Below are 27,947 nucleotides of genomic sequence, written 5' to 3' on the forward strand. Positions count from 1 at the left end.
ACCTCCGTTTGCCAGTTTCCACTCTTAGAGCTTTCGCGTGTCTCTGTCCCTGCTGTCCTGTTTCAGACACAGCAGTGGCAGCAGGAAACCCAGATTGCGGCTTCCAGTGGCGCAGGTTCCAGCTTCCATGCTGAGACTTTATCTGTTCCTGTTATAGCACCGGAATTGCATTCCCAGTTGGTTTCTCTCAGCTTAGTTTTTTCTTGGGTCAGCAGGGTATATCTCCCCTTGCTTAGGACTCCTCACACCATACCATTCCTGGATTCTAAGCTGGGTATCTCAGAGAGCCTCCATAGCTGCTGTTATCTGTCCACCATATTCTCCCAGAAGTCCGAACTAAACATTCTTAAATGATCATCCTGTCTACTTGCAAAGCTATGCAGAATCTAACCCAAGAGGTAAAACAATAGAGACTGACACCATAGGGAGACGGAATTTCCAAACCTTTGTCCTGTCTTAGTCACCCTCACATTTCTGTGGGCTTAAGTGAAAGGCCAGTGTTTTCACTGTGAAAGTGACCTTCAGGCAACTGTTCTCCTAACTCACATGTCAGAGATATTATCTCAAGTGGAGCTTGTGAGAAGCTAACAATACATTGGGCCAGCTGTGGGATCTCTAAAGTAAGTAATTTTTAAGTTGACTAAGAGCAAATGATACTACAAGGCCTCGTTAGCTTTTCTTTGGGAGTGATTTTTCATTGTATGCAGACATTTTGCTTCTGCGGTTTTATCAGGATATCATGTTGGTCTGTTGAAAAGAACACCAGGGTAATACAGCAACAAGACACCCTGCAAAAGGTGGTAGTTTATTGTGCTCGGGGATTTATCTTGTCCTCTCAGGCTCCTGTCCCACCCTGTCCCCCCAACATGGTTCCTGTGTCAGTTATGTTTCGAATCAGTGATCCACCTGTGAATTTTTCTATGATGAACACAGCAATTTGGACAATGACCTGCACCAAAGCAGCAGCAATGGGGGCCATCATGTTCTCCCTGACAGGCAGTGGCATAAGGGCTGTGGACCCTGCTCCCCTACCCTTGCCAGGAGAGCAGAGGATTAAGGAGAGCTGTGCTACACAGCAGTGGAATGGGCACAGTGCCAGCCACGTGCCTTTCAAAAATGTAGGGCGCTTCTCACATTTTCTTTTGTAAATGCCAGCCTGACATCTCACTCCCTCTACTCCATTTAGGCCAGCACTTTATACATCATGGTCTCAGAGAGAAACAGCCAGAGGGAATTGTGGTCATCGCCTTCTGTAACCCACTGAGCACTAAGCAAATTGTTATTACTTCAGGCCCTTTTTGGGCTTCCCTGTGCTGAGCTGCGCTAAGCCTGATCGAGGTCTCGTCTGCTCCCCATGGCACCCGGAGCTGCCAGATGGCAACAGGTCGGGGGAGGCATGGCAGGAAGCCTTGGAGAGTTCCTGCAGCAACCTCTGGGGTCTTGGGAAAGCCTTCGATGACCGGCCCTGCTCCAGTGATGTCAGCAGACTGCGGAGGCCTCGATCTCCCGAAGAGCTGAGATTGAAATTTGCCCTCCATCAGGGGAGATATTTCTTTTCTTTTTCTTTTTTTTTTTTTAAGTTTTATTTTGAAAGTATACAACAGAACAAGACAGAATAAAGCCAACTAAGATCTTACAGTGAAATTGGTACAGAACTTCACAGCAGGTTACCGGGGTATCACAGTATATTTTGTTATCTTTATAATAGTTGTTCTTTCAGTCACGTATATCAAAATGAGATGAAATATAGAACACTATAGAACTTATCAAAACAGAATATTGAACAGAGCAGTACCATTAATCAGAAACGAGCAAAACAGTAATAAAAATATTTGCCTTCAAAGAGATGGTAGAAGGAAGTCCCCCTTATTTGTTGTGGTCAACCTCAGAGATGCTCAGATTTCTGGTTCCCATTTGCTAATGGGTGGGGAGGAGGAGGAGAAGGAGGATAGGGGAAGTGGGATAATTGACTCTAGGCCATGTAGCATTAGGTTCACTATTGCTTAGCAGGGAGGCAGGCTGGTTGTTTGGTTTCACAGCGTCCTAAGTTCCAACATGGTGCGGATCTCAGGAGATACTGCTGGTTCTCTCCCTGGAAGAGCTTGCAGTCTCAGTGGAGATATTTCGTAGGTCATACCATGTGACACTCACGAGTGCTTCTGCTTGCTTTCCAATGTAAGATTAGCCTAGAAAAGTCTGGTAATTCTTCTTATGTGATTTTACCTTGAAATGTTTTCCTTCTTTAGGATGGGTAAGTTGTGATTTAAAAAATGTAACATTTAAATTAAGAAAATGTTTAATGTTAAATTTTAAATTCTAAAAATATTGTTACAATAAAAGATACAATGTCAGCTGGGCATGGTGATACATGACTATAATCCCAGCACTTAGGAGCCTAAGGCAGGAGGATTGCTGTGAATTTGAAGTCACCTTGGGCTATAAAGTGAGTCCAGGCTAGCCTGAACTATATAGTAAGACCTTGTATAAAAAAAGAAAGAAGGAAAGAAGGCACATTGCCATGAATCCCCCTCAGAATTCTTTTCTTGTCTTCAAAAATATTTATGCATTGCTCTTACCATTTCCTTCCCTTCCCTTCCCTTCCCTTCCCTTCCCTTCCCTTCCCTTCCCTTCCCTTCCCTTCCCTTCCCTTCCCTTCCCTTCCCTTCTTTTTGGCAAGGTCTCATGATTCCAGACAGGCTTTTAACTCACTATGTAGCCCAGGCTGGCCTGAGACTCACAGCAATCCTCCTGCCTGAGCCTCCTAGGTGCTGGGATTACAGGTGTGTGTCACTATGCCCTGCTTTATTCTGGCCATTTAATGAAGTTGCTCTGAAGTCCTTTTTTGTGAGTGTCTTTACAAGATGTGATTTTTAAAAAATATAATGAATGCTGCTGCTAAGGCCATCCAACAGAAAATCAGGGTTACAAAAATATCACAATGTGTTCTTATACACATTATTCTCATGACCTGCCACCATGTAACTTCTGCAAAGTCAGTGAACATGAGAAGTAAGTGTTTTGAATTGATCCAGGACATTGAGTCTGCCGTAACAGCCCAACTGAAGGCAATCCTAGATGAGGACTTCCAGCGTTGCTTCAGAAAGTGGCAAGAAGGATGGGAAAAGTGTGTTTGGGATGAAAGAGCATCTTGAGGAGAATTAATGACAGTGTGTCTTTTATTGTAATGCATTTATAAAATTTAAACATTCACCCTATATTTTGATCACCCCTTGCAGTTCACCCTGTATTCCCCTTGTTACAGCCCTGGCTGTGAGAGTGACAGATGGAGCTAGGGAAGTCCTACCGAGGAGCACAGACACCTGGTGCAGTCCCCTTCCCTGGCATTTTGATCCAACCAGCTCTGGTCACCAGGATGGGCATCTTATGAAAAGACAGAACCAATCAGAGATAGCCTCAGTACTTTCTAAATCTTTGTATTTCCTTTACACACACAGTTGTACATGCATATGTAAATACTTGCCCTGTATGGAAGAAGATGCTGACACAGACACAAGTATTTGTGGTTCTGGCTCTCCAGGCTCTTCTGACTCATCCCTGTTCTGTGATTAGGAGCTGTTCCTGCTCCTAATTCATACTGGTTCACAGTGTTGGCATTTTGGCTCCTACATTCAGGGATGCTCACAGGCTCACAATGGTGTTTAGTCTGGAGACTGCCTCCAGCCCAGCCTGCAGCAACTCACAGTCCCCATTTAGTCTGGAGTGTCACACTCCCTGTTCTAACGTTTGCCAGCCTCATTGTACCATTACAGGCTACCCTGTGTTTTCAATCCACTGAGCTGCACTGGCAAAGAGAGTAAATGTGCCCTGAGCTACATGCCCCTGTAGATAGTGAGGACTGACTGTAACTCAGGAAGTAATGGCAGATGTGTAGGCAAACCCAAATCATGCAGTCATGTATCAAAAAAAAATCTGTGCAGGGTGGCTCAGTCCTTCCTTGTTTGTCAAGGTGGTAGGATAAGTGCTCCTCTTGTGTCTGGGATCTTCATGAGTCACTGGGGCTTGATTTTTGCCCCTGAATTTGCAAAGCTGCTGCTGGTTCATCAGCATAATGCTTTATAATTTATAAATTCTTCTCTAAGTGACCTTGTGAGCCAAAGAGAGAGTACACAAGCCGGCTGCTCTGACTTTTGAAACTTTATTTCCCCCATGCAAATACTTCTTCCTTTACTCCTGTTTCTGTTTTTCTCTAGTTTAACAAATCCTTATATAATATTTATGACATTTCTAAGCACTTTACCAACATTAACTCACTTGTCCCTTGTCACCTACTGTGTCACTACATTAGCTTCCCCACTTACATGAAAACAAGAGGCATAGACCCTCATAGATCGTGGAGCTTTCTGTGAGGACAGGGTTTGAACTTTGCTCTGAACCTGATATTGAGAATCAGATACTTTCTGAAGCCAATAGAAACTCCCTAGCAATTTATTTGGTGGAAATAAATAACATTTTAAGTTTTTCTTCATATAACCTTTTTTCTTTTTGTGGGGTGGGATATCATGAATCGAACTCAGAACCTCATGCTTGCCAGGTAGACACTGTGCCACTGGACTAAATCCCCAGCCTCTCTTCAAGTAACCTTTTGATGGCTCAAAAAAGACTTTGAGCCTGCAGCAACTCACAGTCCCCATTTTGCCTTGCTTCTTGCTAAGCAAACAACATCTAATAGGACTCAGCAAGCCTGGGGATGTGAAATGTGATTCCTCCCATAGTCCTGATTTGCCCCTGGATCTTCTGAGTCCAGAGACAAATGCTACATTTCTTAATATGAGTCCTCTGTTTAAAGTAGTGGTAATAGCAAACCACAGATCCACAGGGTTATGCTTGTGGGTCTGGTATTCAAGTGTTGGAGAGAGTCATGCGAACCATCAACATCTCTATCAGCCAGCTTCCCACCATTGTAACAAACACCGAAGATGATCAGTTTATAAAGAAGACCCTTCTATGTTAGAGGTTCTAGTCTGTCATCAGGTAAGCCATTGTTTTAGGCCTCAGGTTGGGGTAAGTGTAACATTATGGTTTGATCACGTAGTGTAGAAAAGCTACTCATATTATGACAGGAAGTTAAAAGAGGGAAAGACTTGGATTCCTCCAAATTACCTAAAGATCTCCCACTAAACCCTAACTCTTAAAGGTTCTATCACCTCCCTCAGGACAAAGCTCCAATGTGTTTTCCTTTGAGAGACATTCCATATCCAAATATAGTCCCTTCTAAACATGGTGTATCCCATTATATGTGTGAAACAGTGTTTGCCCACCTGTAAAAGTAACCACTGTGCCCGAGTCTACCCAGAACAATGGGACAGCTCAGCACCTGCCTGCAGTTCCCTGCTCAGACAGGCATCTGAGACACAGTTGCTCCGTCCTCCTTGTTGGTCCCTGGAGTGAGCAGAAATGAAGGCAGTCTTCATTTGCTGTGTGCTGTGTGCTTCCTCACAACTCTGCTGCCTTCCTGCCTTCTGACTATCATGAGCTGTTTCTCCTCCTTTGATGCCGCCCTGCCTTGAAGCCAATTGATATGAACTGAAACCTCTTTAAACCGTGGGAGGGTTGGAGTGAGTGGGAACCACCCTACAAATGTGAACCCTGTGGAGCTACTCACTTGCCTAGGACTAGAGAGAATGTGAGATTGACACGAGAGGCTCCAGATCAGCTTTGGTGTGGGGGAGGCTGTTCCCACCAGGGAACATAAATGCCACTTTGGGCCCCCACTAGTTGCCTGGGGGAACTGAGGATGCTTTTCTCTCTCTCTCTCTCTCTCTCTCTCTCTCTCTCTCTCTCTCTCTCTCTCACACACACACACACACGCACGCACGCACGCACGCACGCACGCACACACACACACACACACACACTCATCCAGTGTGCTGGTAGATGCCCAGGACCAGAGCTCCATTGTCATGTTTTAAGAAGTGCTATGTGGAGGTAACCGCAGTTGGGTGCATGTGTCAAGGGGTTAGAGAGGGGCCGTGGGAGGCAGATCTCATTTTTTCTTTGCTGCCTCAGGCTTCAGCTGCCTTTTATCCAGCCAGGTTATCTATCTTCAAGGTTCATGTCACAATCTTAGTTCACATCTTAGTTAATTTTCTCATTGCTGAAACAAAGTACCTGACACTCAAAGTTAAAGGATGAAAAGGTTTATTTAGTTCACGGTTTAAAGAGGTTTCAGTTCATATCAACTGGCTTCAAGGCAGGGTGGCATCAAAGGAGGAGAAACAGCTCATGATAGGCAGAAGGCAGGAAGGCAGCAGAGTTGTGAGGAAGCACACAGCAAGCAGCCACAAATTACTTTCTGTCCCTCGAATTCCATTCAGTCTACCCACCCAAGTAGCACACCTAGGGAGGGTCTTGGCATTTCCCACTCTCAGTACTAGGCCAGACCAACCAGTGTACTAATTAGTAATCACATACTCTTAATCTCAACATCACAGACTTAATCCCAGCACCACACACTCTAGATCCAACCACTTCTGAAAAGCCTCACCGATGGGGAGACATCTAGACACAAGCATGACAATCAGGATGGGACAGACTGTGGTGACTGCTAAACCCCACTTGCAGAACCTCAGCACAGCCAGCCTTTCCCACTAGGTCAGCAGGATTCCCTGAGATTCCACCATGCCAGACTTTCCTTCAGAGCTTCCCCCAGTGGCACTACTCTGCTTCCTTGACTTCATCATGACACCAGTGATGCAGCTCTTCATTGCCTGGATGGGGGTGACAACTTCCATCCTTGTTCCCAGTGGGGAGGCCCCATGATCTCACTGACCTACTTCCTCTAAACCACTAACCCAGGTGCTGTCCTTGACAGACGTCTGTTATTGTTCATGCGGACTGTGACATATAGCCCTATTGCATATAGAAATGCAATTCTAGGTGCAGCAGAGGAAGGCATGTGATGCTGTTTCCAGGCTGAGATCACAATGGCTGATGGAAGCACAGGGCAGATGCTTCCTGGTGTGGTGGTGGTTGTTTATTCCTTGGTCCTGTGTGATCATTTTGCTTCTGTTGTTGGGATCGGATACCCAGAAGATGACAATAGCAATTCCTCTACAGTGGTAACCAACAAACAGTGAGAGCTGTTTTTTAAAATAACTTTTTGAAAAACATAGCTGGAGATGAATAGGCCAAGGTTGTTATGATGGTCTCCTGTGGCATAAAATAAAAGGTACTTGCTTGCTATAGTCACCATGACAACATCCGGTCCGCAGACACATAACCACCTGCAATTACATTCCATTAAGAATAAAGGTTTCTGTTGTAAAGCCCCTAACCTGACATGGCTACTCTTTATTCAGAGATCAAAGACCTGATCTGTTTTGCTAATGGATGTACAAAGGCACTACATCCTGGATAATTACCTTTTAATTCTCGTGGAAGTTTGCATCAAATTGCATGTAGGATAACTGGAAATACAATTATTAAAAACTAATGACTTTAGGTCACAATTATTCAGATCTGCCTCTCCATTTCTCTCATCCAGTTCACTTCTCTTTCACTAACTCAGCTTTGAGCTGAGAGGTGGGAGAGGAGTTGCCAGGAATCAGGCTGTGCCCTAGGATTGTAACAAACTGGTACAGGAAAGATGATCGCTTGGTAGAGCTGTTTTTATGTTCCTGCAGTTTGTGTTCCTCAAACACACAAACTTCCTCATCTCAGGAATATCCTCATCTCAGGAATAGCAGGATAGAGCTCAACAACCTCGTAGTCTACATCCAGACCAGGGAGAAGGTCTCTACCCCAGCATCAGTCCTAACCCTGGATGTTCAGCACAGCTTTGGTGAGTTTAGCTTTGTTACTGAGACGGCTCTTGCAGAATTCAGGATTCCTTCTTTAATATATGCCCTTAGCGGCAAATGTTCAAACAATTTCTTAAGAAGCCTTTAATTTTATTTTGTGTGCACAATACCATGTTTGTACACCAGAATAAGCCCGCTATTCTCTTTCCAGTAAATAACCATTCCTAGGCAACACCGATGGAGCCAATCTGTGACCATGTCCACACATGAGCTGAGCACTTCCCCAAGGGCCTGAATGAGCTACAGAGTTAGTGCGGGGGTGGCGGGAGAGGGGAGTTCCATTTGTCTTCCCATGGCCTGAAGCAATTCCAGAACTTCAACACTACCTAACTTGCACCACTAAAAATTCAGTAAAAATCTTTTTGTCTCAGTCAAGCCTGGGATGTTATATAGTAAAATAATTAAAACAAATCCTCATGAAGGGCCACAAGCATCCATGTCTTACAGAAGGTATTTTGTATTTCCCCCTCAACACTAAGAAATACCCTGGAGTATTTTTCAATATGTCCTTCTGCATCTCTTTCAACAGTGTGCCTAATCCCACCACACTGGCCACTGTGAGGGACACAGACTAGGTTAAGGCCATGTCTTCAGTGGGAGCTTCACGTCCAAGTAGTGAGCAGGTCTGAGAAGGTGTTACTTGTATGTTCCCAAAATGTGCTTCCTCCTTAGGAGCGTGGATGGCCAACAGCAACAGGGTTCAGACAATTTTTCAGAGGGGAAAAATGTGGATAGATTTCAGGGGAAAGGAATAGAACCAGAATTGTTCTAAGTTTCCTGTGATGGAACAACGAGAGCCGTCAAGACTAAAGATGGACAGAGACTGCTTAGGCTCAGGTGAAGAAACAGGTAACATGTATGTGACACTGGCAGCTTCTCTATTCTATTTAGCGCCATCTGTCAGTGGCGTTTTCCTTGGTGTTGTGACCTGTTGTAGGACACCTGTATGTGCACGCACCTATGTGTCTGTGTGTTTGAGACTCTGAAGGGAAGGGGTTGTGTGAGTGGATACCATCATCTCTGCTTCATCACCATGTTACTGATCCATCTAAAACAAATCAACCACTATTTTTTACCTTTCTCCTACAAATGCTGCCTCCTGTGAGTTTAAACAACACAGAAAAAGGAGAAGGAGGTGTCATTTCACGTGCCACTAAAGCAGACTGTCATCCTGGCCTGCGACAGTTGGACAGGTGCTCGGTGGGGTAGTCTCATAATCTGCCACTCAGTGTTTTTGACAGTTGTTTAACATTTAACTAGTTCCACGTGAGGCTGTAGCTCTGACAGACTCCACCAGATGTTGTGTTAAAGCCTGCTCAGATTCAGAGCAGCGTAAATAAGTCTGCACTTAGAGGCTCTGCCAGCCTCGAGGAGGGTTTCTCCCTGGCTCCCTTTATTCCCCGGGTTCTCAGAGCTCCGTGTCGCCTCCTGGCTATTGCCTACTAGGTGGAAGCCTCCTCTGAGTGGTATCTGCGGCTTCAGACGAGGGCGAGAGGGAGGGAAGGAAGATGTGCCCAGCGCTGCTGCCTGGTGACGTGCAGGGGCGCAGTGCCGAGACAAGTGATTCAAGGAGAGGTGGCTGCAGGGTGGGCAGATGGCTGCAGGGCCAGTGGAGCCAGCCCCAGCCCCAACAGTGAGCAATGATCAGGCTGCCCCACAGGACACTGCAGAAAATATTTCTCAGAAAGGTAAGGGGAGCATGCAGCTGGAACAGGGGCTCCTGGGGCACAGGATGATCTTTAGTGACTGCTGGGAATCACTACGGTAATGCAAGAGCTTGGTCAGTGAGGACAAAGAAAAAGATAAGAAGTTGTTTTCTAGGGCAGAGTGAAAGCTCATGTATCAGTAAGGGGGAGGTGGCCTAGGTTGCCTGTCACAAGTGAGTGCAAAGAGCAACCAGAGTCTCTGATTAAAGTTCTATCTGGTTTCTAATTTCTCTTGTTTTTGAGGGTGTGTCAGAGCCCGGGCAGATTTAATGTTATCCTCAAGAGTATTTTCCCAATTGAAGCCCAAGAATTACAGTCATTTTTCTGTAATTCTAGAAGCAATGGAAGGAAAAGATGACAGAAGTGATATTATTAAACTGTCACTAAATGATAAAGTTTTGGGTGAGGAGAATCAATTAAGATCTAGGAATTTACCATTAATAATATTTTTTGATTTTTAAAAAATAATTTATTAGTGAAGTAAAGTATGTTATATAAAATGTACCACTTTAGCCATTTCTGTGCATGTAATTCAGTGTCATGTATCACAGCTCCATGGCTGCATGGCCATTGCCACCATCGCCCCTCAGAATCTCATCACCCCAGAATGAGGCTCTGTACCCATGAACACCAATATGCCATTCCCTGCACGCCCCAAATTTGACCATTTTACGTTAAATAACCCAAACACATTTATAGCAAACTGTATTAAGTATGCATCTGATTACAATCCTAACCAGGTGGTGACGAATGGCCTACAGTCTATTTTTTGAGCATGTCAGGGAAAGTGTTTTTAACTCTACTGTATTTGCATGCTTCTGTTCAAAAAGGCTAAGTACCAAATATGCTTTTAAAAATCACTGAATCGCTCATGGTGATGTGACTTATGAGTTTTAACATGTTTTTGAGGAAATCTGTGAGTTTCTATGTCCACATCATTTTTTAGTGGGACAAGAAATGCTCTGACCCTCCCATGCTGGTACACAGTTCTGAGTGAGTATATACGGATTTGTGGTGTATATTCTTATACTTGTAGATCTTTGTCTATGAAAGTAAGTTTTAAGGTAAATATATATTTCATTTTGAAATATATATTTTTATTATATAAGGTGAATGAAAGTTTTTCCATCTACTTTTTGGGATAAAAATACCCTGAAGAACAAGGGTAGTCAAAATACATAGTGAAAAAGTTTTTAAAAGTGCATTACAGTAGAAGATACAGTGCCATTAAATCTCTCTCAAAATCTACTGTGCCCCACTCATGAGATGTGATTAAAAAATGTGCTGAAGGCAGGTGCCAAGAGCCATTCACCAGAAAGGCAGGTTCGTAAAAATGTGAGCCCTCATCTGTCATATACTGGATCTGGTACTGTATGTCTTCTGGCTTTTTTGTAAAGTCAAAGTGATCATGAAATCTAAATATTTTGAAATGATTCAGGATGTCAGCTCATCTATGACAGCATGACTAAAGACACTCACAAAAGAGGATTTCCAGAACTGCCTCGGAAGATGGCAAAAGAACAGGGCTTCGTGTGTTCGCAGTGAAGGAGAGTGTCTGAGGAACATTAACGACCACATTTGTCGTTTTTGATTGCATGTTGTAAGTGGCACTGCCACCATGGGACACACAGATCCAGCAGCATGGGCCCAGCTCCCACGCTCAGGCCCCAACCAGGCCCTCATGGGCAGCTTCACATGTGGATTTTGCTCAATTTAAATGAACAGTGTATCCATGGGATTATTTCTTTATTGAATATCCATCCTTCCCCCAAAGATGTTAATAAAGTCAAACACAGTATGAGATTAAAAAAATAATGCCTGGGTTGAGGTGAAGGACATGAAGTAGAATAATGAACCCAAAGCTGGCTGAGGTTGGTCCACCTCCCCAGGAGTGGATGTGGACAGAGCAGGACAGATGAGCAAAAACCAACAAGCAGCTGCTCCTGTTGAGGTGAGCACATCGGTTTTTATTTCCATGCCTGGGAGAACATGCCAGAGGCGTCACAGAGAGGCTGCTATAAAAATGTGAACAATGGCCTTGGCTGGAGCCCTCTGCTAAGTGCAGGGTATTTCTCAGTGACTTTTTTTCTTTTGTATTTTAGGCTGAGGGGATAAGGCAAAAATACAAAGCAGGGAAAGATTTCTCTAGGGAGTCAGCCTTATGCGGTTTGGACAAATGGTGCCCTGGGGCCTGACATCACAGGGACCCACTGGACCCTCTGCAACTGTGACGCTACCTTAGACAGAGCACCACAGCACTAGCGGTGGAAGTCAGGAATGTTGTTGGAATTAAGTGGCCTTGTGTTCTGGACCTGTGACAGGTACAAGAATACAGATTCTCTGGGTTGGCAGTTATGAGAAGGGGGTTATAAAATTTGAGGAATGAAAGATCTCTTAGAAATCATCTGGTCTACTCTCTCCATTTTACAGATACAAAGACTGAGGCCCTGGGGACTTGCTGTGCCCTTCCCAGGGTGCATGACCTGGGGTTAAGGGATGGGGCCTGGCCCTGGACACTCATTTCTGTGGTCTCTCCTTCACAGCAAAATGGTCAAGGGGAGGGTTTGGCCCAGCAGCCTGGACCTAAGAAGGCACCCTGATAATCTATACAGAACAAGGCTCTGATGTGGGGCCTTGCTGACTGGAGGGTGACCCCTCCCTGGGTCAACTTGTTCCCACAAGCATAAGAACTAGCCATCCCTTCCTAAGCAAGGCAGCAGTCATAATATGGGCACCCATCACCCCAAGCAGGAACCCAGACAGCTGGGGAGGCCTCTGTGCAGTGGAGCCTGTGGAGGCCATGCAGACCAGTCAGCCCTGTGTCTGCCTGCTCGGCTCACAGCTCCTCCTTGTGGGCCACACAGAAGGCTCCTGTGTGTTCTCTCCTTGTATTGCTCCCCAACTCCCCAGTGACCCCTGCATGGCACAGAGTGCTGTGTCCCCTCCTTCTGGACCTGTGAGCAGTCCTCACCTGATTTGTCAGCCTGCCATTCCCAAGTAATCATTAAACCTGTATTTCAAAACACTGAATTTTTAAGACAATCTTGTGGCTTTGTTGTCCCCATAGCTGTGTTGTGGGAAATGCAGAGACAGGTACCCTAGAATCCCTGCCAGAGGGGGCTTGCTGCTGGTGTCCTGCCCAAAGTGGGGAGCCTCAGCGCATCTCTGTGCTTTTGAGGAGGCTGAGGTCTCCTCTCCATGGCTGGGACTCGGGAGCAGGTTGGTGAGGGAGAGAGCAAAAGAAAGAATTCCAGACAGAATCCAGGCATGAGCACAGGCACTTCCCAGAACTGTAGGCCCTCATCTTTCTTGTATCTGGGAAAGATCTGTCCCCAAATTGCAGATAAGTTTGCGCCTTCATATAAGGGATGCCAAAGGTTTTGCCCATTCCTGTTAAACCTTGATAGCTCCTGGCACCCATTTGTTTTTACTCTCTGATAGTTAAATACATTTCCCTAGACTCAGATATTAATGACCATATCATACCAACAGTACAAGAGTTTATTATGAGACACCACATTAACACCATCTAAACAAGAGTCACCCTGCATTTTACTGAGGCAGCGGTTTTCACAAGGACAGTAGCAAATCTGCCCTCTGACTGGAGTTTCACACTGCTGTGTATTTTATTATTGAACACATCTGAGTTTGCTTTTAAAACAAGGTGTGATATTAGAGACAACTGTGGAAGAATGTATAACTAGGTCAATGAACAGATGTTGACTTTTATCAAAGACAGGACATTTGTGTTGAACATAAGACAAGAAAAATACTCCCAACAATGTCAGATGCATTTTTGAGGCATATTACTGAATATTTACCAGAGATTGCTTTTCGGAATTTACAGAATTTTATTTGTGGGGGGTTTAGTGCAAAGTGGACAGAGCCAATTGAGAACAGTCTGTGACTAGGGCCGGCATCTCTGTTCCATTCCAGCAACATTTATTTATTGAGTCTTATTTGTTTGTCTTTGAAGCAGGGTTTCACATAGCAGTTCAGGATGGCTTTGAACTCATTCTGTAGCCCAGGCTGTCCTCGAACTTGTGCCTCAGCCTCTTGAGTGCTGAAATTGCAGGCATGTGCCAACACACTCGGCTACTGAGTCTTGATTTGTGCTATCTGGGCCACAGCGGGACAAGAGAAAAGGTGGACCCTCTTGATAGCTCATGCCTAGCAGACCAGCCAGCCTTTTGCTCTTGGTGAATGAGGCACTGCCTGCAGAATCAGGGCAGGAAGAGTTTGACTCATTGCCAGTTACAGGGAAGTGACATCTTGCTTCTGCCTTCCAAGTGACCGAGCCACAGAACAAGGTGCTCACACTTTGCAGAAGTGGAAGAGCATCATAGCAAGCAGGGCTTGGTACGGAGGTGAGATCCAAAGTGCCTTTCCACTCAGCAGAATGAAGAAGACTTAAGAACTGGGCAGGCATCAGGACACTATTATCCCCAAGAGTGTCATTTCTGTGGTCCAGATGCTGCCAAGAAATGAATAACAAACATGAAATTACCCAAAAGATGGAGAGTGAGTGGTGGATAATCACACAAGATCTCATGGGGATGGAGGCAGGGGCACAGATTGGGATGCTTGATTTAGCCTCAAGAGAAGCCAACTATCTCTGATCATGCCAGTCTTTCTACTTTTAAAAACAGAAGGGTTTCCATAAATGTGCTCTAATACCAAGAATTGTCCTCTTCTGTAACAACCTTAATCATCATTATGGGTTTATCATCCCTAACAATTTAAATAATTAATAGCCCACTAATATTCTGATGTTACCTTTTGAAGTAACTACCCCCACATTTTTACTACCTAATGCATGAACTAAGATCCCTCCCCTCTCGATTTGCAAGGTATGATAAATACATGGTGAATGTTTTAGTTTTTAAAAATTATTACAATAAAAGACACATTGACATTAATCCTTCTCAAAATACTCCTCCTCAACTCAAACACTTAACCCATTGTTCCTGCCGCTTTCCGACATAATTCTGGAAGCTGTCTTTGGTGAGAGTCCGTGAGAGTCTTTGGTCTCACTGTTGTGGCTACCTCGATGTTCTGAATAATTTTAAAACGTTGACTTTCCATGGACAGTTTGATTCTGGGGAAAAGTCAGAATGTGCACAGAGCCAGTGTTTTAGGGTTCAGCCTTTCCAACGGATGGCACTGAGCACAGCATTCCCGCATGTTGACCAAACCTCATTAACACACTCACAAAAGAGGACTTACAGAACTGCTGTAGAAAGTGGAAAGAATGATGAGATAAGCTTACCTGAAGTAAGCGGGTGGGTGGGTATTTTGAAGGAGGTGAACAGCAATCTGTCTTTTGCTTTAAGAGATTTTTAAAAATTTAAACATTCATTGTGTATTTTGACCACAAGTGTTATTTTGCAGTTCATTCTAAGTTGTCTCTTTACACTTGAGTGTGGCCCCAGTTTTTGAGCCTGATTTCAGGGTTCTTTTGGTGTCTTTGTGCCAGTCCCCCTCTCCCGTGGTCCAGAGACTTGTGCTCAGCAGGGCTTCCCTCCGCGGCAAGTTTCTGTAGTGTGTACGGTTGGGATGTGGCCTGTGGCCCTTTTTACTGAGCTGGGCCCTGCCTGAAGATCACAGGTTTCTTATAGGGAAAGGAGTTTAAATCAAGCCTTTTAAAAGTAACAAATATTGGTTTTAGTTAACTTCTAATAAGCTTACATGAGGCATTGATCATTTTTAAAAATAAAAATATCCAGATAGATTAACTATCCTGTGGTAGGACGGGAAAAAATGATGAATAATCGTCACTGTGTTGAACATTTTTAATGTTGTCCCCCTCTGTGTTCTTTCTGGGTCTGTCACCAGAAATCTGACTGCCTTTCATGGTTAACTCCTCTGCATAGGCCTTAGTCCTGAAAGCCATGAAGACATTCTTTAGATATCCAGAGTCTGTGTGACTTTGCATTAAACTCCTAAAATGGTTGAGTATTAGCATTAGTAGGTACAAGTGATGCAAAGTGCAGGCAGCTGGCTTTAGCAAAAATGGGAATTTATAAGGTTCACAAATGGAAAATCAAGGACACATGGAACTGAGGCTTAAAGGTGTTATTGATACTATCCACATAAGTTACATCACTTCCACAGCAGTCCAGCGGGAGTGCAGCCTTGTCTCTGAGCTGCAGTTATTATTACAGCGCTGCATACTTTAACTATGAGGTATCCCCCAAAGACTCACATACTGAGGGCTTGAATACCAATGCACTGGAGCCTAGGAAGGTGACCAGATCGTGAGGGCACAAAATTCATCAGAGTTAAGTGATTAGGCTATTAGGAGATAGGGTCCCGGCAGAAGGTGCAGGTCACTCAGGTTGTCTTTAAAGGTAAATCTTATCCCCAGTTCTTCCCTCTTTGGCTCTTTCTCATTCTCTGTCTCCTGGCTACCACAGGGTGGGGAGCATTCCTCTGTGATGCCTTTCTGCCACAATGCTTTGTCTCACTACAGGCCCAGAAACAATGGAGCTTCTGGCCATGGACTGAAACCTCTTAAACCGTGAGCCAAATTAAACTTTCCCTACTTTAAATTGACATTCTCTGATATTTTGTCACCAATGATGATTAACATAGTCATGTTTCTCTTGCCTTTTGGTGAGCTAGGGCACTTGACTGTCCCTGAGACAGGCTGAGAAAGGTTAGCCTGCACCTTCTGCCCCACTCGGTGCTTCTTACCTCTCATGGGATGACAGGCAACGCTCAGTCTTCTATTGCTACAGACTCACTGCACCAGCAGCATCAGTGGAAATCCACCCTGTGACAAGTGGTTATATGAAGATGGGACTAGTGACCTTCCCTGGCTTGTGAGGCCCTGCAGAGTGCTCTTGGCCAGAGTGGTACATAGCCAGGCAGCTTTGAAATAGCATCTATGAAATCAGAAGAGGCTCCTTCTGATTTTGGAATATGATGTTGCCATGTTTTGTGGGAGGTAAGCACAGTCCGCAGGCGCAAGGCATAGCTCAGGGTCTGGGGTTGCTGTGTTAGGCATGCATAAATAGCCATAGTGGAGGAATGCTTTATACTTTCAGGGAGTCAAGCAGCACCCTTCCCTAGCAGTACCAGGCAAATAAAGTGTTACCCTAGGGCACTGAGTTTTTTCTCCTTGAATATGGTTGCAAATCTCAGCTCTGGCCTGGAGTTTACACAAATGCCAAGGGAAATGGTGTGAATTTCTGTTATTTCTTATGTCTGTTACTTGAGGCCAGTTCTCAGCTGGAGCTCAGGATCCCTTGAGCAAAGCCCCATCTTCCTCCTGAACAGGATGGGGACTGGTGTTGCCCCAGGCTGTGATGCCACTTTCACTGGCTTCTGGGTGTCCTGGGGATGCAGGGCTTGCACTGAGACAGAGACAGAGACAGAGACAGCAAGGGACAGAGGGCATGTGATACCAAGGCAGAGCCTGAGGAGGAGGAAGAGGACAGGAAGGGAGGGGTAAGTAGAGGAGGAGTAGGAAAACCTAAAGGAGAAGAAAAGGGCCCAGGGAAAGAAGAGAAAGGAGGAGGTAAGAGGAAGAAAGAGAAGACAAGAAAGACACAGGAGGCGGTGACCATTGTAGGGTTAGGGGCTTGTCCTTAACTTGTGTGCATATGGTCTGATGGGGTATGGACAGTCAGTGAGAACGAGGACTGGACCCTGAGGGTCAGTAAGGGGCAGGAGCAGCATTGGCCACTCAGAGAGATGTCCAATATCAGGCACTGCATACTTCACAAGTCAGAGAAAAAACCCGAAGTGGGTTGAGTCCCATGTGTGGGCACCAAGCTGGTGCTAGAGAAAGCTGACCTGTCCCTGGGTGGGGTACGCTGGGACACTTGGCATAGTCACTGCATTCTCCAGCTGGCTTCCACTCCATCTGCCCCATGGTCGTGGGTGAGAGCAGGGAGCAGTGGGAGGAATCATAGGTGATACAGGGACACAACCGACCACGAGAAGGATGCAGTTGGCCAAGATGAGGCTGCTTGAGAGGCCAGACTCAGTGCTGCCTCACATATGTCCTGACCACCTGGTCATCTGCCAGGGACCAGACACTGCTTCCTGTGGTGTGGAAGGACTAGGAGATCATACAGGTGCGAGGCACACAGAAACACTGCAGAAAATTGGTTAGTATGTTTCAAAGTATAATGTTTCCTCACATTTGGGAAATTGTCAGTATTGGTAGGTGTGTGAATGAGCTCTAGCCAGAGACTTGTGTCCCCTCATGGGCCAGGGTCTTGCTGAGCCTTCCCTTAAGCAGAGGGCTTGTGTCTGGGGGCTCCTCACAGGAGGAGCTTAGCCTCCTTTGGTCACTACTTTTATTCTTTGAGAGCTAATGTATTCCCTATTATTCTAAAGTTAAAATGTAAATAAAAAAGTAACAGGAACCTTGCTCTTTCTGTGCCAGGAAGTCATTCTCCTCCTGGAAAAATGGCCCTGATTCCTTCCTATGTATCTCTGGGGATGGCTTGTGCTATAGCCAGATCTGCAGGTCATGGTGACACTCCACCTGCAATCTTCTGCACGATGCCTTTGCCCATTACCACCGTGATGTTTGTCACTCTCTGACCGCAGTAGAGGTTTCCTTCTTACAGATGGCTTCAGAGTGGTGAGTCTTTCAGAACCTGCAGGAAGGGTCTTGTGGCCTCCCTGTGGACGTCTGCATTTAGAATGAGAAGTTCTAGTCTGGACTTACTGAGTGAGGTCAGGAGAGCTGGTGTGACAGTGATGAGTGACCATCCTCACATCAATACAAGACATGATGGAGAGGCAGTTCACCATTGATTACATTGCTCAAAATAATGAGAGGTGGGTTTGTGTCAGTGTGTGCCCGTGTGAATTAGGCTATGTAATATTTTTGGCATGTAAAAGCCTGAATTAGGCAGCCTCATAGATGTCTTCCAAATGGATCATTTTACAATTACTGTTCCACCAAATCAAGTGGGCAGACAGTGTCCCAGATACTGGTATCTATGAAACTGAAATGTGTATTTTGTCTTTTTCATAATTTCCTGACATACAACTCTTAAATCTCTTGGGATCTCTAGAGCGAGGAGTTCCTTATATCCAGGATGTCTTCTATGCTGATGGGATGGCTGGTGGCTGAGGTTCCAGGGCATTTCTGAAGGGAGAGGCTGGTCTCTGGAAAGAGCAAGGCTGGATGAGACAGGTGGGACTCTCAGCCCAACCCTCCAAACTTGGAGGAGAGGCAAAGGCTTGAGGTTCAGCTGATTACCAGTGGTCATGATTTCATCCATCATGTTCATGTAACAAAAGCTCCATAAAGAACCAATGTCACACTGTTTGGGTTTCAGAGAGCACATGGATAGATGAGCATATGCAGGGAGCTTTGATTTGCAGTCAGTCACAACTCCCTTTTTGGGATCCATTAATTTGCTCTATTAAAGAGGTTTACAGAACTCAGAGGAACATATTTATTGGTTTGTCATAAAAGACATTACAATGGATGCAGATGGAGAGATGCACAAGATGAGGTGTAGGGAAGGGGTGTGTACCTGCACATCACCCTCCAGACACATGTTCAGAAGCTCCTGACTCAGGCCCTGGTGCTTTGTTGCATCCTCACATTTAAAAAGGGAAATGAACCAACGTGGTGATACAACCTGTGATCCCAGCCTCTTAAGGCTGAGGTAGGAAGGTCATGAATTTGAGTCCAGCCTGAGCAACTTAGTGACTTAAAGAGACACTGTCTCAACTCTAAAAATCAAAAAGGACTGGGCTGTAGCTCAGTGTGAGGACCCTGGGTTCAATCCTTCATACTGCAAAACATCAAAACTGCAAAGCTACAAAAAGAAAGGAAGAAGAGGAAGAGGAAGAAGGAGAAGAAAGAGGAGGAGGAGAAGAAATAACAAGAAAAGAAAAAGAAGAAAAAAACAAAGAAAAGAAAAGAATGTTCCTCTGAAGGAGAGTTTGGGACCCTGGCTGGTGAGTTTAGATGCAAGAACACAGCTGGAAGGTCTTGTCCAATGTGCTGCCTGCCACTTTCTGTTGACAGTTTTGTTGCTGAACATGCGTACTCAGAGACTGACAGTTACGTGGGTGACAGCAAAGACCTGTGTGCAGCCACAGAAGGCACCAGAAGGACGCTGGCTCTGACTGCAGGGCCTGAGACAGAAGGCCTGGGAGCTGCAGGGGCCCTGCAGCCACTGCTGGCTGCTGTACACCTGTGTCCTCTCTAAGTCACACTCTGTCTTCTGAGTCACCAACCATGGGGATGGTGGGTCAGAAGCCTCCACACTTGCTAGATCATTTCTCACAGTGACACACTAAAAGTTCCAGTGGCCCTGAGTGTGCCCTTGCATCCTTAACCCATTTTCCATTTAGAAAAATAATAGTACAACATTCACTGAATTTTCAGCAATCAAGAATGACTGTATTTTCTAAATGGAAATGCCACTACTAAAAACTGAACACTATAAAAGAAATGATGTCTTTTGTTTCCAAAGACTATCAACATACTAGAAAGATGAAAAAATAATAAAGCAAAATATGTCATGGCAAATTTTGAGAGTAAGTGTAGACTGAAATCTTGGAGTTATTATCTCAGGGTAAACCTTTCGGCTGCAGGCCTGGCCTACAAGTATCCTCAGAGGAAATGGGAAATGGGTTAAGGACCCTGAGGTGGGTAGAACACTGTCATGCACAGAGCCATGAGCCTTTGGTGTCTGTAATAGCAACCAAGCACTGTGCTCACTTTCTTGCTCTGTAAACATGTATTGGTTGAACCCAGCATTAGGGACTCAGTCATTACTATGAACCGAGTTGTACACCAATTCCCCAGTCATATGTTTGGATAATCCAAACACATAATTGTGTTTGGATTTAGGGCCCTTAAACAAACAGGGCCCTTAAGGTACGGGCCACATGGGTGGGCCCTATTCCAAGCTGACTGATGTCCTCATTAGTAGAGAGGGTTAGGACATAGACACACAATGGGAAAATCATATGAGGACATGGGAATAAAATGCCATCTGCAAGTCAGGAAGCCAGGCCCAAGGGAAATCAGGCCTGATCACCTTGATCCCTCCATCTCAGACTCCAGCCTCCAGCTTGGGAGGAATCAATGCCCACTGCACAGCTGCTCAGCCTGGAACCTTGTTATGAAGCCCTAGCTGGCCAGGTCAGGCAAGTAACCAGTGAGAAGGGTAGAAGAGCAGCTCCTTCTGGGTGCTGGGGAAAAGGGGATCCTAGAGTTTCCAGAGGGTGAGGCACTAGGCTGGGGGCTGCTGCCCCAGTGTCCCCACTTAGAGCCGGGGTGGCTCTAGTCACTGACCATGCAAGCAGAACTGAGGCCTGGCAGGACACTGGGCATGTGTGGGAGTGTACATGTGCACATAGGGCCTGGCCTTTGCCAGCGGAATTATGTGGTCTTCATCCTTCAGCCTGGTCAGCTCAGGATTGCAAGTCTTTGGATTCAGAGGCTGGCCAGGCACTGTTCTTTCCTTGGTCTGTTGCCATAGAGCTGTGTGTTTGGAAAGGAGGGGAATGCCCTTGGGACTCTTAATTACTGCCTCCAGGGCTCTACTCCTGTCCCTGAGCTCTGGCTCCTCAGCATGACAGTAGCAATGTGATAGCAGCTGTCATAAGCCTCTGTGTGTCCACACCACGACCAACATGGCCTATGAGCAGCTGGTGGCTCGGCGGGCTAGACGGCGCCTGTGCTCAGAGGCTGATGAGCTGGTGGGACCTGGTGCTTTTGCCTGCCTCACAGAAAGCCAGGGACTGTGCCAGTCCCAGGAGACCTTCGCATCTGCAGGGGTGGCTGTCCTCAGAGACCTTTTAAAAAGGAAAATCCAGGTTGGTGGGCAGAAGTTCATGAATGCGAAGTGCTGTGTAAGAGAGAGTGGTCATAGTAGCATGTTTGAGGTTTACTCCTGCATAGAGAGATTCAGAACCACCTCGTGGAAAGTCAAAGGCTCAAGGGATGAATCGGAGGGGAAGTTGCGATGGTCTGTGATGTCTCGGGGTCCAAGAAAGAAAAATACTCAGACCTCCAGTTTCCTCATTCTGAGTTTTTCTTTTGAGGGAGAAGGGGCTGCACTCACAAAACAGGGACTTGGTGTATTGTTTAAGTCTTTTGAGTGAAAAAGGGAAAGAGCAGAGAGAGAATTCCCACTGCAGAACTGTGGGGTGGGGGTGTGGCATGATAGATTGTTCCAGTGAACAGGAGAATAGAATGTCTCAAAATCTTTGTGTCTGCATGTACCTGTCCCAGTAGGCCAAAGTTACCAGGGACAGCAGCAGCTCCAGACCCAAGAGAGGACTGATGGGCTCTTTGTGGAGTACACAGCGTGTTGCCATGGCAACTCAAGGCCAACCTCTCCTTGTGTTCAGATGTGTGCAACACCAAACACCTGCCAGTTGCAAATTTTTGTGTTACCACCTTCTGAAAACTGTGACATCTAAGCAGCCAGAATTTGAGATATGCTTAGACTTAGGCTCCTCCTTCAGTCTGTGGGGCTGAGCATCGGGTCTGCTTGTGCCAGGGAGTGTTCCTCAGTGAGTCCTCCTGTCTAGAGACTGGTCCTGCGGTAGCCCTATGGACAGACAGTGTAAGAACCTGCCCTGCTACATTGTGTCTGTGAGCTTGCAGCTCACAGAGGCAGCTTGCACGGCCCTCTCTCCCAGCACATGCATGGCTCCTTCCTCAGCACAGAGCACGTGCTGTGAGATTCCTTCTGTCACCCTCTTTGGAGCCCACAGCTTCTAAGTGCAAGGCTGAAGCTGTAACTACTTCCCTTTTCTGGTTCCAGAGGTTTGAAGGAGTCACTGGAGATGCCTGCAGAACTGAAGTACAGAAATGCTAGTGGGTGGTGGCTGAAGAATTCACTCTTGTTTTCTTTGTTATCAGAACAGTCTCAGGATGACAATAGCTTCTTTTATTCCAATTCTTTACCTATGTGGTGTGTGTCTTAGAGAAATTTCTGGCTTCTGGCTGGGTGGTCACTATCCTCCATCCCAGCACTTTTGGTCAGAGTCTTCATCCAGGAACCATCCAGGAGTGTGGAACTGGGGTGTGTGACTGGCTCCTCAGCAGGTCACAAGCATAGACAGGATCATCTTAAGATTGAAATAATGAAAAGTCCCTGTCCCCAGGGATACTGCAGTCAATTAAATAATGAACTAATTAATATAAGTAATAAATGTGGCACAGCTTTTGACACAGATAGTGGAGAAAATGCACAGAAAAGGAGGAAGGTGGCTGGTGACAGAGAGAGAGAGGAGCCGCAGGCATTTGACTGGCAGCAGTGTATTCTCGCTCCATGCCAGCCCCGAGGCTCACCACACAGCCCTGGTGCATGTGGACGCAGAGGTCGTCACAGAGGTGATTGGGTTTGCCCTCACTTTTGGTGCTAAATCGTTTTTTTCTATCATAACCTCAGTTATGTGTCTCCCTTAGGCTGTCTTCAGGAACACACATGGGAGAGAGTTCCCTTCAAGGGTTTCTCTTGAAAAATATGTTTTCCTACAAAACCAGCGAATGCAAGACTTCTTCCTGAAGACGTTTTCTCTCAGACTTCATTCCTTTGAGCACTGCTGTATGCAGACAGATGTGGGAGAAGTCTTGTGGGTGGTGTCTGTACCAGGTTTCAATGACAGGCTTTGTTTGTTCAGGAAGTGGGTCTCTCTTCAGACAGCCATCCAGCTTAGGGCTGACTGTAGGGCAGTGCTAGAGACCAGCCTGCACCAGGATAGAGCTCAGAAAGCTGTCTCATACTAGATCTCTCTGCAAACCATGCTTTCGGTCTTGAGGCAGCATTACTGAGGGAGGGTGGGAATGACTAGTCCAGGCTGGCACACTTAGGGTGTACTTAAGAGCTGATGATTAACCAGCATGGCATTAAATGACACTAAGACTTTAATTATCCTAATTTGATTAGTTAATGTGTAATTAGGAGTTAAGTTATCCAAGTGCGAGGTCATATTTATTTCTGTGCTTTCCCTTTTTCTATTTGAAGGAAATTAAATATAGAAAAATAAAGCAGATGACTTAATATTCAGCATCAAAACCTTGGACATAACAATGCTCACACACAGAGCCAGAGAAAACACTTGGCACATTTGCTTCAGATCATGGCAAAATAAAGCTGAAAAGTCTCAGGGACATACTTGGTTCTACCCAGTCAATCACTAGCCTGAATTCTGTTTGGAGTTCTTGTCCATGTTTACATTATGTGACACATGCAAGTAATACATACATAAACAATGTGTATAATAGGTCGTGAACTGATTTGTGTTTTTAAAATTTTGTCAGTGGAATCATAGTGTACTTTTTTTTTTTTTTTTTTGCAATGGACTTTTTTTCCCTTCAACATTTTGCAGATTTTCCTTGTTGTAGTCTTCCTCATGGATGGTCACATTGTCTCAACATTTTGTTCACTGGGTCCTGATAGATGAGCATTTCTTCAGGTTACATCTGTAGAAGTGAAATTGTACCACACAGCAAGTACACTCTCAATTTGTTAGGTATTGCCAACTACACTCAATATAGAGTTCTAATAGCATCAAATATCCTCGATGTTTTCAAATATTTTAAACATTTTGCCAACCCAGAGTGTGAAATTCTAAATTTATGTTTCCCTATTACTAGCAAGGCTGGGCATTTTTTCCAATATTTTATTGGCCCTTTCTCTCTTTTTGTCTCTAAATTTCCTGTTCTCATCCTTTGCTTTTCTGTTGGATCATCTGTCTTACAATGATTCCTAGCATTCTTTATAAATTCTGGAAATCAGTTTCTTCTCACAAATGCTGCAAAGATCTTCAATTAGTTTTCTGTTACTTTGTCTAAGTATAGAATCTTTTGTAGGAAGAAAGTTTTTAAGTGTTCAAACCAATCAATATTTTTGTATTTTGTTTAAAAAGCCCTCGTTATTTATTAAAAGAAAGGCTATTTTTTCCTACATCACTTTGTTGGACTAGATATGATTTGGTGTATTGTCTGATGCAGGAACCTCATGTTATATTTCCTACAGGAAGACAATTATTCTATGTGGATCAATGTAACTGCTCATCTCTGAGTAGTCTGTTTCCTCATTATTGCTTTTATTATATATTTTTACTGGTATTAAATAAACATTTTATGTACTCTGAACCCCTCAACCACTAGTAAAAAAGACTATTAGGCTGAAAGCTATTTCAGAATAGGTCCTAATCAGCATGTTCATCTCAAGCCAAGATTTTCAGCTAGACTCTGCTTCCCCTCAATGGTTTCCTGGGTGTAGCAGAAGAGGTGTTGGATCTAAAACACTAGCAGGTCCTTCTGGCATCAGATCAGCCTCATCCTGTTTCTGTGAGCATCCGAAACAACCAGGAATATGCTCATAGAAGAAGCTGTGAGGCCCCATGCCCACCTGCTAAAGTGTACAGCAGGAGTTTTATAGATATTTCATCAGTGGATTTTCTTCCTGTAAATTCCTATTGGAAGCTGCAAAGAAGCTTGTGGATCTACAGGAGGAAACACACAGTCGAAATATGGCAGATTTGAAGTACTTGGCCATTTTATGGGAAGGGGTCTGGATTGCCCTCATTGTGTCCTGATACCATGTTGTGAAGGGCCTGGTCACTGTACATGTGGCAGCCTTCAAATTCAGGCTGAGATGTGATGTTTCTGAGATGTGATGGCATGCCTGTGTGAGGTGACTGTCACTAGAGGCTTCTTGTGGGGTCTGTGTCTGTGCACAGGGAGGGACAGGTGGGTATGTGATTGCCCTTGATTGTTATAGAGGCTCTTTAACCTGAGATTCTCACCTCAGCAATGACACTTTCTGTCCTTTACAGAATACACAGTAGTATTCATGCTCACTGGAGTGCCTGGCTCAGACACAGAACAAAGCTTGTCAGTGCACCAGGCAGTTGCAACCTGGACTCTGGGCTCATGGTCCCCATGGAAGAGCCAACATTTAGAGACAGGGCTGGAGGCCCCCTCTCCAGGCAGCATAGTGTCTCCACACCTGTTCAGGGCGAGGCCCTTGACCACAGCTGTGCTCCAGTCATGCACTAGACATAGTGGTTTGCTTGAATTTCATAATCCTGTCTGCTTAGTGTTTTTGCATTACAGCTTCAGATTTAGACCTGTTTAAATATAGAACTACACTATGAAAAATATCAAGGAAAAGAGGAAATGTTAACATCGTTGAAGGCAGGAGTTTAGACAAGTTAAATCTCAATGACTCAGCGCAGACACTTAGCCTGTCATGAGTTTCATAAATATCTGCAAGCTCTTGTAAAACTTATGTCTGCTGTTAGAGTGTTTTTCCCCTTTTTCTTTAAAAATAACTCCTGATTTTTCTTTCACTTTCCAGTGAGGCAACGTTGCCAGCATGTGGATGAAACTGTTCACATGTCAAAACGTAGGGTGTTGGTAGGAGCACTTGTCTTGCAAAGTGCCAAGTTCTGACTCTGGGCTGGAACCGTTCCCTGCTGTGTGTTTGCTGAGGACCCACTGGCAGCTAAGTGACACGTGACCACAGGTCAAAGGTGGAGGCATCCCGTTGCAAGAGTCCACATTTGGGCATCAGTCTTGTTTCTCTAAAGCACCTCTGAGCTGCACCATCCTGGTTCTGAGTGAGCTCTGGCTCTCTTCCTAACACATTTCATTGCATCAGTTTATGTAGTTGATTTTAACCCAAGAAAGACATGTGCTCTTTCATCTGTGAAATTAGATTGATCTTGGTAACTACTTTTAGGCTTTGGCGATAAGTAGACAAGCCCACCTTGTAAGGTGGAAAGCTCAGAGGCAGCTGCAATCACTCTAATACTCAACACTGCGGCCCCTGATGCCCTGCCTAATGTCCACTGATGCCCTCACTGCGGGCGTCTGTGTGTAAGGTCTGCCTCAGTCCCTCACTTCATTCAGGGACTTTCTACCACCTCTGACCCACTCCCTGGCCTCCCTCCTGTTGTTTTATTTATAATAATGAACTGGACATCATTTAAGTAAACATTAATACAGTAATAACCTCCAAGTAATACATTCAATATGTTTGTTGATAAGAAAACCTATGTGTGTTAAATGAAAAAAGATTTGAAGGACATGAGACAGCAATATACTTTAATTAGAATATTATATTCTAATAAAAATAAGCATGCATATATGCATATAAATTCTAGCAGGACACATACAATGGTGCTAAGAGGGATTCTCATGTGATGGCATGATAGATTTTTATTTCACTTTGTAAACTTTCTGGATTTTCATCTCTTTTGCAATGAAAAATGTTCTTTTATAAAATCAGAAAAATAAGATTATTTGTTCTTAAGAAAAGGAAAATAATAAGTGGAGTATAACATGAGGGATTTGAAATTAGTATCCAGCTCAACAGGAAATGCAGCACTCTGGATAGTATCTACTAAGGTCATAGGTGCCACCAAGTTCATTTCAACACTCCAGGAGTTAGGTTGGGGGCCAATACAGGGGACAGTGTCTCGCTAAGCGTGTGGGAGGCTGGGGGTCACTCCTTATGGGGGATTATCTCAGCTGCTGTAAAAGATGAGGGGCAGTTTCGGCTCATTCTGTTCTTCACTTAATGATTTGTAAAGAGGAAGTTTAGAATTCTCTTTAATACCTCTGCCAAGTAATGCTTGTCTCTAACTTTAGTATTTCACTGCCTGCTTGATGCTGATTATAAATGAGAAGAGGAAGTTGTAAGTCATTTCCAAAATGACTGGCTATTCATGCCTTCGAAACCAAAGGAGATAATTAAGCACTTTTTGGAGTGAAAAGCAAACTGGCTGCGTACTAGTACCCTGGGCTGCCACTGGGGTGAAGTGTCCGGCTGAGCGTGATTTATTAGGTAGAAAGGTCGACGGCCTTGCAGATTTTCTGCGTCTAAATCATATCATAAGTGCAGTCCCTTTCTTTGCAGACTAAGCAAAATTGCTAAAGGCAACTTAGAAGAAATGACCTAGAAACTTAATACCTTAGGATTTCAGAGAACCTCCTTTGCTCCAGGGACAACAAAATCATCTGTTAACTTTTCAGCTTTGTTAAAAACTTAGGCTCTGTCCGCATTGCTGTCTCTGCCTCTCCTCCTCTTTTTCACTTCTTTCTCTCCTCCCACTTAGAGCAGCATACAGATCTAACATCCAGATCTGTAAGAATTTTCTAGTTTTGTCATTTCCGGTGGTAGTTATCATTTCCTCTTGCCATGGTGACCATCAGCCTCGCTGGCTCATGGCTTTGTACCATAAGGGAAAGGTTTGTCCTGCTTGGTAGAAGTTCCTGGCAGAATATGTCCACTGCCTTTCATGCCCCTGTGAGAGACCAGAGGACTCACAGAAGCAGCAGAAACTAGTGAGTCTCAAACCAAGGTTGCTCTTTTCACATAGAAACTATGACAGCACACTTGGGAGTGGGTTTCTTATGACTAGGAAAGGTTTATTTGTTTTTAGTGATCTTTATTTTCTCCAT

At 44.8% G+C, this 27,947-nt stretch overlaps 2 protein-coding genes across 5 annotated transcripts in view; both read left to right on the top strand.

Annotated features, from left to right (window-relative positions):
* Positions 1-27,947, top strand: part of Mpc1 (mitochondrial pyruvate carrier 1) — a 506,120-nt gene that overhangs the window by 151,784 nt on the left and 326,389 nt on the right. The gene's annotated exons all lie outside the window — the stretch shown is intronic.
* Positions 1-27,947, top strand: part of Rps6ka2 (ribosomal protein S6 kinase A2) — a 370,448-nt gene that overhangs the window by 71,791 nt on the left and 270,710 nt on the right. Inside the window, exon 1 of one of the 4 annotated variants that reach the window (XM_063233076.1) lies at positions 9,320-9,508. The exons of the other annotated variants lie outside the window; for them this stretch is intronic. Coding sequence (XP_063089146.1) covers positions 9,461-9,508 — 48 coding nt within the window. The 5' untranslated portion in view covers positions 9,320-9,460. Of the gene's footprint in view, positions 1-9,319; positions 9,509-27,947 lie in introns of those variants that run through there. 4 annotated transcript variants of the gene reach the window in all.

The sequence above is a fragment of the Cavia porcellus genome, unplaced genomic scaffold, assembly GCF_034190915.1.
Source record: "Cavia porcellus strain 051 isolate PalLab524CR breed Dunkin Hartley unplaced genomic scaffold, mCavPor4.1 scaffold_22, whole genome shotgun sequence".
NCBI classification, from domain to species: Eukaryota; Metazoa; Chordata; class Mammalia; order Rodentia; family Caviidae; genus Cavia; species Cavia porcellus.